This window comes from Rhipicephalus microplus, unplaced genomic scaffold (assembly GCF_043290135.1).
Source record: "Rhipicephalus microplus isolate Deutch F79 unplaced genomic scaffold, USDA_Rmic scaffold_237, whole genome shotgun sequence".
Taxonomy (NCBI): domain Eukaryota; kingdom Metazoa; phylum Arthropoda; class Arachnida; order Ixodida; family Ixodidae; genus Rhipicephalus; species Rhipicephalus microplus.
This window is the reverse complement of record NW_027464808.1, coordinates 36,425-52,128: the sequence shown is the minus strand read 5'-3', so window position 1 is coordinate 52,128 and position 15,704 is coordinate 36,425. Positions and strand designations below refer to the sequence as shown.

General features: G+C 44.1%; 1 protein-coding gene across 1 annotated transcript in view; it reads left to right on the top strand.

The window, feature by feature from the left end:
- Window positions 1-4,880, top strand: part of LOC142792736 (uncharacterized) — a 30,236-nt gene extending 25,356 nt beyond the window's left edge. Inside the window, exons 8-9 of the mRNA XM_075885658.1 lie at window positions 4,234-4,380; window positions 4,872-4,880. Of these exons, the coding sequence (XP_075741773.1) occupies window positions 4,234-4,380; window positions 4,872-4,880 (156 nt within the window). The remainder of the gene's footprint in view (window positions 1-4,233; window positions 4,381-4,871) is intronic.
- Window positions 4,881-15,704: the final 10,824 nt, after the last annotated feature.

The window sequence follows — 15,704 nt, the reverse complement described above, 5'->3', positions numbered from 1 at the left end:
TATACTTAGCCCCCGTTTGTCCCCTAATCCACTCTGCTCTCTTCTTGTCTCTTAAAGTTACACCTACCATTTTTCCTTCCATTGCTCGCTGCGTCGCCCTCAATTTACGCTGAACCCTCTTTGTAAGTCTCCAGATTTCTGCTCCGTAGCTAAGTACCGCCAAGATACAGCTGTTATATACCTTCCTCTTGAGGGATAGCGGCAATCTACCTATCATAATTTGAGAGTGCTTGGCTGCGATGTCGTAGTGGTTAGAGCATCCGCCTCGCATGCAAAAGGTCCGTGGTTCAAATCCCGGTGCCGCTCAGCTCCCAACTGGATAAAAAAATCCGCGTGGTGATGGAACTGTATTAAGAGGCCTGGGGTATGGCCTCACCGGTAACCACCGCCGGGAACGCACTCCCTCACCAGAGAAGGATTGGCCACCCTGGTGCAGTATCTGGCCACTACCTCCTACATGCATACGTCAAATAACTATTGTCATGCCATACCAACTAGCCCAAGCTGCCGCAGAATGAAAAGGTAGAGAAAGAGTGTGGCGGCAGGTTGTGGGTGCTTCCTTACGATAGCACAGCCGGAAAAACTCCACACATTCCATCGAGGGCGCGTGCGTGCGTCACCAACACGTCGCATATAGGCGTGCACGTCCCCTACAGAGAGGAACCAATAGCGCGCGAGCTATCCTGATGCTGGCGCTGGCGCCCTCCTCACACTCCCTCTTTCCCCCTTTCGTGTGATGCGGGGCCAGCAATTCCAAATACGCCTCCCGGTGCCTGTTGCTTTGCTGGCCGCGCTTTCCCGGCGCAGGGAGATTCGATGGCTATGGCGAGGTGTGGCCCTAAGAAGCTTCGATTCTAATGAAATGTAATGTTTTATGGGTGGGGCATTTTCTTTTTGTTGGAGTAGCGTTTAAGGACAGGCCTAACAAGCGGGGGGACGGTATCGCATGCACCCCCCGAGCAAAGGTGATAGATGGTCTTGTTTGCTGTCTACTTCAGCCGTGTTCGTCAAGCCTGCTCACCTGTTTATCCGAGGTGCGACCTTGGCCGCTAGATATGATGCGCGTGGAGATGTTATAGATGAACTATGTAGTCATGTAGAAAAACGACTGTCTCGGCGCCGCAAGAAGCCGTTGAGGGTGTGCGTATCCTTGCTATCGAGAAAAAAAAACAAATTGTGGCTACCCGTTCTAGGTCATGGTAAATGCACCAACTAATTCTCAACTAGACACTTGAAGACAGCTTGAAGAAGGCCGTCTTTTGACTAAGAACTGTGACGGTGAGGTAGCTTTTGCAAGCTAACAGAGCGATAGAATGTAACTTCAAGTAATGTTCAAAGCGTTCCTTCAAAGAAGGAGAGCTCTGTGAACCATATAGAATCTATTGTACAGTATACTAAGCAAGTCGTATACATTCCTCCTCCTCCCGACGCTCTAAAATGCGCCAAGGAATACAGAGGACAGACAATGCTCCGTATCAGTGAACGTCTGCTGAACACAGATATACATGTGACCAACTTCAAGAAGCATGTAATTTAGCGCGACGCTCTAAGAAATCTTCATACACGAGCCTTTTGATTGCACACAATTGCTTGAACGCTGCGGAAACAAATATTTCGGTGATACCAGAAGAGTTTCAGCCATGACAACAGAAAACGACAAATGCATAACATGGTCTCATCGCAGCTAACTCATTTAGGCATTTATTTCCTGGAACCATTTATGCACCGAATTTCCGAGGGCATTAGCTGTTGTTACTCTTCGTACCATATTTTTCGTGTCTTAAGTGCTCTTTTAAATGCGAAGCAATTCTTAGAGGGCAACTTTTAGCGTATCTATCTATCTATCTATCTATCTATCTATCTATCTATCTATCTATCTATCTATCTATCTATCTATCTATCTATCTATCTATCTATCTATCTATCTATCTATCTATCTATCTATCTATCTATCTATCTATCTATCTATCTATCTATCTATCTATCTATCTATCTATCTATCTATCTATCTATCTATCTATCTATCTATCTATCTATCTATCTATCTATCTATCTATCTATCTATCTATCTATCTATCTATCTATCTAGCCGCCTACGACATATAGCTCTCCTGGCCGTATGGTATGGCATAACATTACTATATGACGAGCATATTTGACTAGTCATAACATGAAAATCATGACATGTATGTCATGATTTACACTTCATGGTCTTGCTGCTCTTGCAGTGGTTTCGTTCACTTGACATGTTGCAAAACCGGTATGGCATGACTTGATTACATGGCGAACACAAGCGACAGACCCTAACGTGGAAATCATGACATGCATGTCATGTAAGTCATGAGTCATGAATACACGCCACGCTCATGATGCACTCGCAGCCGTCTCGCTAGCTTCATATAAAGCAAATTCGGCGTCACGTGATGCGAATGCATGATGAATGTATGTGACTGGTGCAAACATGATAATTATGAGATGCGTGTCATGTGACATTATGACGACAAGCCACAATCATGATGCCCTCGCAGCCGTTTCGCTAGCTTCACATACACCAAATTTGGGTTACGGGACGTGAATGAACGAAGAATACATGTGACTGGTCAAAGCATGATAATCAAGTGATGCTTGTCATGTAACAACATGACTACACGCTACGCTGATGATGCAGTCACGGCCGTCCCGCTAGCTCCACATGTACCAAATTCAGTATTACGAGATGCGAATGGACAACATATGTAAATGACATGTCCAAACATGATAATCATGACATGCGTGTCATGTAACATGACTACATACCGCACCCAGGATGTTCTCGGGGCCGTTTCGCTATATTCATATATGCCAAATTTGGTATTACGTCACGTGAATGGATGACGAAGCTATGTGACTGGTGCAAACATAATAATTATGAGATGCGCATCATGTAAGAGCATGACTACATGCCACACTCAAGGCACCAGTACACTTAAACGTGACCCGGTGCGCGTGTGCTCCAGCGTTCATTTCGTCGCGTCGTGCCGGTGATGTCATCCCAGGTGCCGATCTGCCTGGCATATACTCGCAGTTACGCGCTGCACTGCGTTGCTTTGACGCATGCGCTTTTGGCACGCCCGGCGCCCCTTTGTCACGAAGCTAGGCAGACGCGGTGCATTCTGGGTAACGTCATTGGTGCGAAATGCAGCATGCCGCATTTCGCACCGGTTGCCGCCCTGCTGCGCCGACAGACGCTGGTTGCGTCTGGCGTCAAACTATAGAGTGTTCGCGTTTTGCTAGCGTAGCGTCACTGCGCCCAGTGTGCGCTCGTCAACCTTACGTCGTTATATTGGGACCTTCATGATGCTCCCCCCGCCGTTTCGCTAGCCTCACATATTCCAAGTTTGGTGTTGCGGGACGTGAATGGACGACGAAGGTATGTGACTGGTGCAAACATGATAATCATGAGATGCGTGTCATGTAACAACACGACCACATGCCACGCTCATGATACGCTCGCGATCGTCTCTCTAGCTTCACATATACCGAATCGGTATTGCATGATGTCAATAGGCAGCGAAGTTAAATGACATGTCCGAATATGGTAATCATGATATGCGTGTCATTTAAAACATCACTACATGCTACGCTCATAGCACACTTGCAGCCATGCGGCCGTTTCACTAGCTTCACATATACCAAATTTGGTGTGAGGTGGCGTGAATAGCTGATGAAGGTAAATGACACGTCCAAACATAATATTTATGACATGAAAGTTATGTACGACATAATTTACCTCCGCCTCATAACGTTGTTCTGATTTTAAACTGACATATAAAGCTTCCTCATTCGTGCTTCGCATATCATTGATTCCCGCTGTACCTGAGATCTGCCAATTTTTTGTCTCTAGATCTAGTTGTTAACCCTTATTCGAAATATCACGAGAAGGTGTCAGGAAAAAATCATGTTAATCGGGCCTCCCCGTAACAATATGAATAAACCAACTTTCAATATGAGCAGTTTTCATATAACCATGTCCTTGTTTTTGCTCTTGGTTTTTCAGTATCAGAGTAGCAGTCGCTTGAACTTCCTGGTGCCTATCGATGTGGAATATTCCTGAAGTGGCATAGCTTTCGCTTTACTGGTCTTCCTAAATCAGTACACTTACTTGCCACCTAGATTGCTCGCAATTACGAATCACCTTCGCGAAAGTGATCGCTTATGTTTATTCTTTTTAGCGCCAAACCTGATATCACCCAGTTAATCATCATCAGCCACACGTCGTACGCAAACTACGCCAAGTCGCCGTACAATAGTACCAACTTCGACCCAAAGAAGTGCCTCATTGCACCGCCTTTGATACACAACCACAGCGGTCACTACAACGAAACATACCACACGTCTTTGGTAAGTGAGAATTCATCATGTTTTTCGAAGTTTCATCATTTTCCACGAAATATTCAATCATAGTCGCTTTAAAAATACCGTATAACTACTAACAGAAAAACATTTATTTGATTTAGTGGCCCGTACAGTGGAATAGTTTTCATCACTATAGCGTTAAAAAAATTGGATTAACAAGCTTCGGTCTTGGCGTCATAGATTTTGAGCGAGACATCATCTTCTGAGTGACCAAAATAATGAAAAGTGCAAATAAAATACATAATAAAAGTGTTTCAGTCCAACTGAGAATTAAACCAAGAACGTCTGCACAGGAAGTCCATACTGTTCAATCAAGTCGCCATATCTGGTGAAAACTGCTTTTGAAAAAAAAAAAAAACACTATATGAATGCTCTACAGTGGATGGAGTCTTCTTAAAACCCTGTAATGTCCAGGAACAGTAATGCCTTCAGAAAACTTCGAGAATACGCTGACTGTTTTTACTCGCCTTGTACAGGTCATTTAAACAAAAATACGATTTAATTTTTTTAGGAAAGCGATATACCTAATTAGTACTAATTGGAAATAATTAATTGCTATCGTATGATATGTAACTGACTGTACCTTCTTACATCTGCAATAGCTACTTATTGGGACACATACAGCATGGGTGTACGAGAGTACTATAACGGGTAGCGACAGTCAGCAATCGCGCTCTGCATGGGCTATACACCCACACTGAGCGGGAGCACCAACGATTCACAGTGCCACCATGGCATCCTTTCTACAATGTTACCGACATGCGTTTGCGTGTTTCAGCCCATATACTAGATTCGCTCAATAGATTTCGTGCTGAACGGTTGCGTCGTCAACAATCTCCTGGCGCCGTAGAGCTCTGGCCAATCGGTGCCCCGTCCTCGAACTCCTCCCACCGTCTCGAAACACTTACTATCTATTCTCTCTATCTTTTATACCCTTACTGCTGTGCCAAGTGCTCTCATTACTTTATCTTTTACAATTGTTTACACCCCTTCCTACACCGCCAAGGCACTGCGCAGTGCTCCCTATAGGGCTGCTGAAATTAGGTGCCTTTTCCTTTTAACCACCGCCACCACCACCGCTCATACTGCCCAAAAACTGTTACGTCACAGAAAAAAGGATATTTTTCTGCAAAACGTCGTCCACGACTGCGTTATGGTGTCTGGAGAGAGCATAACCATGTGGCCACGTGCTGTATGCATGAGGCGCTTTTCGTTTCTCTTTATCACGCTCTTGCAGAATGAGTCATCCAGGTTCCTCAAGTTTATTCGCAACTTGACTTTTAATGACACTCCGGTATTCGTGTCCGTGACGTTGAAAGGCACCTGGTACACGCCAGCGGACCCAGTAGCCCAAAACCTGGCACTATTCTTGAAATGCAACACATTCGGCCAGACCCGCGATGCCCCACCGTTCTCTGTAAGTACTGCTCTTTTCTTCTTGATACGTGGTCGTTCTAAGCTGTTTTTTTAAGGGACACTAAACAGCATAATAAGTTTTTGCATACCGGTAAAACCAGACACTTACCACGACATATATGACACTTGGTAAGCAAGTAAACGTGCGAAAAGAAAATGAGGATAGAGACGACGCCTCAACATTCCCGCCCCAAACACCATGACGTCATAAATTTCAAAGGTGTCTACTCAGAGCTTCATGGATTCTAATCGGCAAAACTGAAGTGCGCTGACGTCTGTGGGTGCCACAGACTTCGAACATAATATTTAGGAAAATTCACTGAGGAAACGTTGCGAAAATACGAAAAATACATCATGAAGTTTGTTAAGAAACACGCGGATACTTCGGAAGAAATTTGAGAATGAAACTTCAAGCATGATTGTCTCCACTGATACTAAATTTACGAAACTGAAAATTGCGGCATCAAAGTTCTCATAGTGAAGTTCATTGATGTAAACTGAGTATCCAGTGTATCTTATATATTTGGATCTGTTAAACTTCATTGAATCTGTTAAGCTATGCCGTTGTAAGAGGGCACGTCTGGACCCAGTTTATTTGCCCCAACGACACTTTCTAAAACACATAGTAACGCTAACGAATTAAAGTAATGCGTTATTCACTGCTATCAGCCATCATTGTCAATAGGAATGGCACAGTGAAGACTTGATGACAATGCTCCGGCACACAACGCACTTTCTGGTGCATGGGACCGCCTGCAGGGAGTTCTGTTCTCTACTTGATGCGACTTGCGCAGTTGCTCAAGAATTCAGAAAACACAAGAAGTTGTACAAGCCTTTAGAAGAAATAGTACTTGAATCTCTTCTTCATAGAGAGCTATACCGTGTAAAACATAATCACAATATACTAAACAGCATGAAAATAACAACTCAAGCACCCACAGAAATACTTTTTATCAGCTCTCTTTGTTATGTTTTAAACAACGCATAACAGCTGTACGAGTTGTACGAAAACTTAGAAAAACGTTAAGAAAAATTATGGTATAGTTTAGGATATTATGATATAGCTTAAGCTAATATAATAAGTCATCTCATAAGCCAGAATTTGAGTTCTAAAATTAGTAGGAATCAGCATAAACAGTAATTAAGTTTCAGAAGCCCATTCAGTCAAGCTTGGTGTGGCACCTGACGAAACGGACTATCAACCACGTAGTGCTTTCTGGGTGGTGGCTTCGCCAGCGTGCGAATTAGGAATGCCGAAATCGTGCATGAAATTGGTTCAACCAGTTCTGAGCTCGTTTCCAAAGTCTTGCATACCTCTTAGGGTCGCCTTTGTTAACATTCATTTCAAGCGACACATTGCCCATGAAAACACTGATGCGGCAAAGAGCGAGCATGTCCCTCTAGACCGATCCTTACTTTCTCAGCAGGTAACCGTGAAGAAACACACATTTCTTTTTATTTCACATTCTCGGGACGTGTTTTCTTTTGGGTAGTCGTTCATGCGCTTTTAAAAAGGACACGCTTTTAGACGCCCAAGAGATTCCTTTGCAAACGTGTGTTAAGATCTATTTATTCTTCATATGTTACCGATCCTGCCTTGCTGCCTATATTTGCACATGACCATGTCAATATTTAACACGGGGTTGGTTCTACAGAACTTACTTATGTCTACGTGTTCATTCGTGGAAAATCTACCTAAATGGCTACAAATATAGGAAGGCTTTCCCATATCAAGCAGTATTAGGAAAAGCACGTACTTGCTTAGCAATCCCGCTTTTCGATGTATTGTTGTACATTGGCGTAATGCTGCCTTTTAGGGGGAAAAATAAAGAAAGAAAAAAGAGCACCCGTGCTGTCGTGGTTACAGTATTCGGCTTTCTCTACTAGAGATCCACCCGCAGCAGTGATTTTTGATTATGGTGTTTCACCACGGGATCAACTTCTCCTCACGTCTGTCTCACCTCGATGAAGGCTAGATTCTCGAGGCCTGTGGCGCGCATTACAGAACCCCAAGTGGTCAATACTTCCGGAGGCGTACACAATATATAACGTGTTTATTAATCACGTGGTGATTATAGACAGGCAAGCCCTGCTAGTTATTAATACTAAAAGTACAGATTTAGAATTGCAAACTTAAAACATTCACTCGAGTTCGTTGTTCTTTTTGCCGGGGCGTGCCACCGACTTCGTTCTACGTCTGTGAGTGGATGATGGCAGACAGGAAGGAAATTAGTTAAGCATGTCTGGTTCGAAGTTTCTTTGAGTGTTCTCAAATCCACGATGTGAATCTCGGGGTTAAGGAAGGCTGTGGCGTAAGTTGCCATCTGCATTTCTTGAGAACTTCATAATCGCACGACCGAGCTTTACACGTGAAAGCTCTTACACGTGTTATAACCGGTTGGCAGATGCACCGTAGAAACGTCCGAGTACCTTCGGAAATTCGCTCAACAAAGGTTTGCCGAACACAAGTTCACCCGACGCATTATGCACTCATTACACGCTTTGACCAAAGCTGATTGTTCAAAGTACGTGGCCGTATCATGCGATCCGATAGACCTATATACAACGTGGCCTTGCGCGATTGAGTCACGTTTTACATGAAGCCAGTGGTAGCGAAAAACTCATACGCTTTCTTTGAAATCTTTGCCTTACTGAAGCGAAATCAATGGCTGTAATGTGGTTCTACTTTTTGTGTGTATAGCATGCCCTTATGCTCTTGTTTTATGTATGCCTGCAATTAGAGTGATACTGCTGCCTGCTCCGTTTCCGCTTTCCGGTTTTGTCCGAACGTCCTTTAATATATATATATATATATATATATATATATATATATATATATATATATATATATATATATATATATATATATATATATATATATATATATATATTCAAGAAAAGAAAGTTAACCAGTGAAGCGTCTTGAGGAAGATCAAAATTTTTTCGAAGTCCTTAACAATCGCCTTTATCAATTAGTGATTCGTTAACTTCCCCCAACGCAATAGTCGTTGGTATAAAATACAGAATAAATTATCCTTTTAAACAGTGCGACAGCAGCGGACAAGAAAGACAACAGGACTTTGCGCTGGCTAACATCATCCTTAGTGTTTTGGCTTTCTCGTCCTATTTGCCAGCGCTACTTTTTACTCTGAAGTCATGGCAACAAGCTCCTGCTTATATTCTTTTAAATTTCTCATTTGTCGCACAGAAAATACACATGTTCTGCACGAGGTGTTCGACTCACAAAACTATCGAATGCAGTGGATGTTCTTGACATCGCAGATGTGGTACAAAACCTAACCGCAAGCGTTATAATTTTTCGGACTGTTAGCTGTTTCGCTCACTGTGTTTCGTTTCTACAGCAGTTCCCATCCTCCATGCGTGAGCCTTACTTCGTTGCCCTCATCCAGCCCTAATATATATAAAATATGTAAATGCCCGGTAAGAGTGGTTTGAGCCAACACCCCGTTTTCACACGTTTGCGTTTTACTCAATGTAAAGCACTTGTAACATTTGAAGCGGCTTCAGTCTGCCGAAAACAGGTATTTGGGGTCGGGAACACGTAGCACACGCTCTTGTTGGCGACAACAGTGGCCTGCCGTAACTGCACGGGTAATAGGCGAAAAAATCTTATCTGACGAAAAAAAGCTAGTGGTCAAAAACAATTCCCGGTTATATGTAGCAGAGATCAATTGGAACATTCTGGCAAAATAACAGTGCCGCAGTAGAAACCGCGTGGCTTGCCAGAGTATTTAACAGTGGGGCTAATTGTGCTCCTGATGGGTTGTATTCAGTTGTTCTATGAAGCAACACTTTCCTTAGTGCGACATTGAAATTTCACTACAACGCTCTAAAAAATCTTAGATGCATATACCTGGGCGTCATTTTTATTAACTAGCTTTTTTTCATGGAATTCGCGTACTTACCATTAAGTTATGGTGACACGCCATTTCTGCTGCCGAGAAGTGGCACCACCTACAAGTTCTCTCAAATCCCGAGAATTGCGCCTTTCTGCCAATTCACAATATGCATAACTATGAATGTAAGACAGTATAGCTTCCTCAAATAGATTTTTGGTATGCGTAGAGGCTATTTTATACCTAAAACTCTCTTTGGTAGCAAAGGGTGTTATAGACAAAAAAAATCTACCTAAGGGTGCAAGCAAATTTATCGGGATCCTCGAAAACCTGCAACAAATATGAATGCACCATCGCTTTGTTCTATATCATGAATGATAACAAAAATTTTTGTGCTTTCTTTCTCATACCAAAGCTCTGCACAACCAACCAGGTCGGCACGTACAAATACGATTCGGACACACTGTCCGAGTCCTTCGTCAACCAGTCTATGGTTTATTCGATTGATATGGCACTTTCACTGAAAAGCAAGGTGAGTTTACCATCATTTTCGTAACGATTTCAAGGTTATTTACAGTCTAGTTTTTGTTCACACCAGTACGAAGACCTTTTCAAATGATATCCATTGTAACTTGTCTTTCTCTAGTAAGCTTACTGCTTTTCGCTCCAGTTGACTCTTCATCTGACCTGAACAAACGTTTGTTTGGACATGTTGGTATTTTTTTTCACCGTCTATCGAGCTACATGAGGCCGGTAAGGAAGTGAAAACTGGCCAAGAGACGTGGTTATACTTCCACCAGGTTTGCTGAAATTTAATGCTTGTATACTTTCTAACCTGATGGCCTCGATATTCGGGAGATCCGTAAGGTCGTGTGTGTGTGCGTGTGCGTGTGAGTAAGTGAGTGAGTGTGTGTGTGCGTGTGTGAGTGAGTGTGTGTGTGCGTGTGTGAGTGTGTGTGTGTGTGTGCGTGTGCGTGTGTGAGTGAGTGAGTCAGTGTGTGTGTGCGTGTGTGAGTGCGTGTGTGTGTGCGTGTGTGAGGGAGTGTGAGTGTTTGTGTGTGTGAGTGTGAGTGTGTGTGTGTGTGTGTGTGTTTGCGTGTCGGTGTGGTTTGCGGACGTGCGTGGTGTGTGGACTGATTGAAATGGCACGTCAAATTCTTCAGTCACATTATGTGCAACTGCTTCAGATAACTACATCGATTGACTGATTGATTTGTGGGATTTAACGTCCCAAAGTCAATATATATTTTTTTATTTGGGCATAACACATACAGGGTTTGCCTGCGAGGTAAGGCAAAAGGAGGACTTAAACCCCCTGACAAGGCCGTACCTCGCTGGGGCAGCAGAAACAGCGGATTCAAAAGTTGCAATTTCACTAGAACATAATAAGTCAGCGTGAACATAATCTCATATGATTATGAGAGACGCCGTAGAGGAGGGCTCTGGAAATTTTGACCACCTGGGGTTATTTATCGTGCACCCAAATCTGAGCATACGGGCCTACGACATTTCCGCCTCCATCGGAAATGCAACCGCCGCAGCCGGGATTCGAGCCCGCGCCCTGCGGCTCAGCAGCCGAGTATCGTAGCCACTAGACCACCGCGGCGAGGCTCAGGTAACTACATCACGTCACGACGTCTATCCGCTATAAAGATGATGTAGGCTCTGAGCTAAGCATGTGACTCAAAACTACGCAGATATGATCAGAAATGAAGGTCGTAGCAACGAAAGGGCGTGCGTTACAAAACCCTTAATGGTCTTGTTTCAATCCATGATTACTGCATGCATTGATTCAACACTAATGGCTGCAGCAACGCGCTAAATGAATGATTGCCAAGAACTTACAAGATATTATATGCAATCACTAAAGACGACTTGAACACACAAAAAAACATTGGCCACATATCTACATGCTACACTGCAAATGTCATCGAAAATAGACTTGCGTCTGGAGAGAGTGAGCGAAATGTTTATTTGATGCTTTGCGGAAGAAAATTGGTGATCGGTATTCTGGAGGCGCTGCGTTAGAGTGCCTCGAGCGTGCAGCGAGGCGAACGAGCGCATCAAGTCACGTCATACGTGAGACGTGAGCGCTATCTGGCAGTTACCGTGGAAAACGAAGCGCGCGCGCCCTGCGTGCCCATCTCGGAAATGGTAAGTTGTAGAACGCAAAGTGACGGGTAGGCGCTTCCACCGTGTCGTCCTAGCAAAGCGTTGCAAACACTTGCCTTTTCGTGCAAGCGTTGCCTGGTCAGCGCAACATGATAAATGCTAGGGTCCTTATAATTACTTGTGTATGTTTTTTTCTAGTAAGAGACACACATACAGAATATTGACGTGTTATGGTGCCTAAGATATGCGCAATTATTACTCTTTAATTCACCATCACACAAGTATGAACGCTGAATTGTGGGCGCTGCGGATGGCGTCGGCCATTTTGGGCATCGTTTGGCCACTTTGGTACGGTTTAGGGTACCATTAAGGGCGGAAAAACAGACAAATGTACTACCAGACACACTAAAATTTTCACGTCGAAGGTCCCCAAGAAAGACTATCGTCTTTAAAAACATCATCGTTTTATTTAGCGATAACATGTAAAACATGCTCCCCACATTCCGAGACATCCTTGCGCTTGACCTGGTTGCAGTGTTGTCAAATGATATCAGGCAAACAAGCGAATACTCATTACGAAAGAACGCCAAAAAGAAGCTGATACAATAATTTTTGAAAGTTTCAAGTATATTTAATGGTGACAAAATAATGTTAGTGAAAAACAAGACGAAGCTTGGACAATCACCTAATTGCTTTGTGCAGCACACTATTAAAGACAGTAGATAGCTGCTTTTTAACTTTGACTCCATGCAGGTTAGTCTCCACTCGGTTGAAAGTACGTTTGCCTGTGCCAATTTTCGTTACCTTCTGATGCCCGTATGCTAGACTTCACCAGACAACCACAAGCTTGCGCACGGGGAGAGTGTCAGAGGGGCGGCCACACGCCACCCTCCCCTTCTCATCCAAAAAGGGGGTGAAGCGCTAGATCTGCGCCTGAGGGGGGGGGGGGGGGGGTGCTACGATGAGCCTTCAGCCCATCTGATGGGTTACTCTGTGCGCCTTTAGACTCAACTATTGACAACCACGTTATTAGTGAATGACAAATGTTCTTTCGTGAATGAATGATCAGTACTATAGCTGTAATTTAGGAAACATTGCAATTAGGTCCATATAAGTTACACCATGCATCTCCCACTAAAAGTACAATCTGAGAACGCGAAGCAGCAATGGTGTTGACTTGAGTTTCCATTTGGTTTTTACGTTTGTATGCTTGCGTGTATGTTGGTACCATCGCCGCTACACCTGGCATGAACATTGACGTCCATAGCACCATTGCAAAGGGGAGTGCAAGGGAACGAACACATGCAGCAATATATATCAGTGCCCAGCCGTGGGGAAAACAAATGGAAGAGGAGGAAGAAAGCGGAGGCAGCACTTCGTCAACTCTTACACCCAACATCCCCTCACCTTCTCACGCTCAGGCGAGAAGAGGAGAGGGAGTTCGTGTATGCGCAGTGCTAGAGTGGACGGTCACCTAGGAACGGACAGACTCAAGCAAAGGCTTCTACGCATCCAATTGCAAAAATCTACAGGCAACTCGGCGAAAAAAAACCCGAGTTTGCTTAATATAAACGGAACTAACAAATCTGCTTAGTTGTGTGACTGCCCCGAGGATCTTAGGCACTGAAAGGCTTCTGCACCTATATATTGGGGCTGACCTGTAAGTAATAAGTTCGATCCCAGTCGCGGTGGTCGAGTTTACAGCTTGGTCATATTTTAATACAGGCAAAATGCTATAGAGGCTCGCGTATGGTGTGACGTTAGTTCCCGTGGAGGGACCCCAGAGGGTCGATATTTCCGAAGCTCTTTACTACGATGTCCCTTGTAGCCATATCGACATTTTGGCGCATAAGACCACAGGTATTATTATTCTGCGCCTGAGCTGGCTATGCATGCCTCCGTGATCAGCGGATCTCTGACCAAAGTGACAAGGGAAAGGAGGACAGGAAAGTATAAATAATAACGTTGCCTTGTATATCGCAGTACTGCAAGGAAGGGCGGTGGTAGTGAGAGTGAGGAGGAAGAAAAGAGGAGATGATAGGATGAAGAACATCCTAGCCTTATCTGGTACGTCATTGTAAAGGAGTGGTAAGAGGGAGTCGGAGTGAGGAGAAGAGGAAGTTGTCTACCTTTGCTGTTTCTTGACTTCTCACATTACTGATACGTAGACACACAAATCGTTTGATTTTAATTTAAAATGACTGTGTAATGGCTTGATGAAGCCCGAGAAATCCCTTTTTCCGCTCGAATGACCCTGTTGATGGGTTTCCTATTTTCTACACACCGCTGACGCAGATGTGCGCCTACAAGGAAAAGGTCAAGGACATACGGTTTGGCCTGGCCGTCTACGACATCGACGCCGACGAGAAATATAAAGCCTGCGACAGGATCAAGTACAACGGCCGCTACAACCGGCTGGTGATGCTGCGCAAGCTGCAAGACTTTATGGCGAATTACACCAACAGAAAGGATTGCCTAGCGGTCTCGTAGAAACTGCTGCACGGTGGCAACGTGTCTCGGGACAATTTTAGTTCTTACACGATAGTCAAGCACTGCAGGGCACTGCGTGTTGGTTACGTAGTTTGTTTATGTAATGTTTTTGTTCCTTGCGATAAGATTTACGTATTACGAAACTGCAAGTTTTGTTTCGTGAACAATTCTACCTTGTAATCAGCAAAAATATGTCAATATTACTTGCCGTTGACAGCATACGTCCTTCATTACATTTCCTTTCCATGTGATGTTTTTTTTTAGGCAGCAGCCGCTTCAACATATCAGCCGCACATTAGCGCACATGTTTCATGACCGCTTTTCCAGCTGACACCACCTATGTTGTTCTCGTTTCCTCCTCACGTGTTCAAGTGCTATGAGTGCAACAGTGCAGTGATAATAGTGAGTAAAGTGCGTTACGTAAAGTAGTCCGCAAGCTTGACTCAAACGCTCCGTAGCGTGTCCTCAGACGGTTTGACTGACGCTAGCACCGCGTAGCTCTGGGTTCTGTTGCCCGAGGTGTTACCTGTGCTTGCCGACATTCTATCCAATCATACCGAAGTATTATCTCAACAACAGCCTCTAGTGCTTCACTGCTGGCATCATTAAGAACAGTACAGGTTACACTGAGGATAGTTTCAATTAAAGATTGCTGACGACTGTAGGCCCGTTAGCATAAGTTCACGGACCTCGGGAGTTCTTGGCCTATTGGCCGTAAGCAGTGTGTTTAATTGAGCTTGGTTGGTTCATAGTAGATTGAGGATAAAGCCGCTCTTGAGTCGGGGTGCGATGGAGGTTTGAAGAAGAGCTTATCTCAGCGAAACAGAGCAAAATAAGCAGGAATGCACCAAGTATATGTGATGCAGGCCTTAGTGTTAATAATTTGGAACGTGTTTCTAGGAAGTGAGGCTAGTACCCACTAAACATCTGATTTCCAGGCCGAGATAGGAAAGTAAAAGGCACGTTTACAATAAAGACATGACGTTTAATGTGGAAGACTTTTCTTATCTGGCGAGGCTTTGCTCGTTATAGCGCCCAGTGCGGTACCACTCATTTATGAAGAACTCACTTTTTGCTGTTTTCACAATGGTAAGCCCAAGGACTGAATAATTACAGCACATCGTGGTAATATAATAATACTATCCGGAGTTTTACGTCCCAAAGCCATGACCATGCAGTGAAGGAGCACACTTTGAATGGAGACAACGTAGGCAAGCAGGACCAACTAGCTCATGTCTCAAAAATATTGAAATGTGAAACGGAGCTTTTCATTGAGTAAGCGTGCCCATTCAGGTGATAGTATTGTCGATATAATAGCGCCCAATACACGATGTTACCTTGTACAAAATCATGCAGGCACATCTAAAATTGAACACTTCACTGAGACGCGAGTAGTGGTTCTCAAGGGGGACGTTTGCACAGAACCGATCCAGC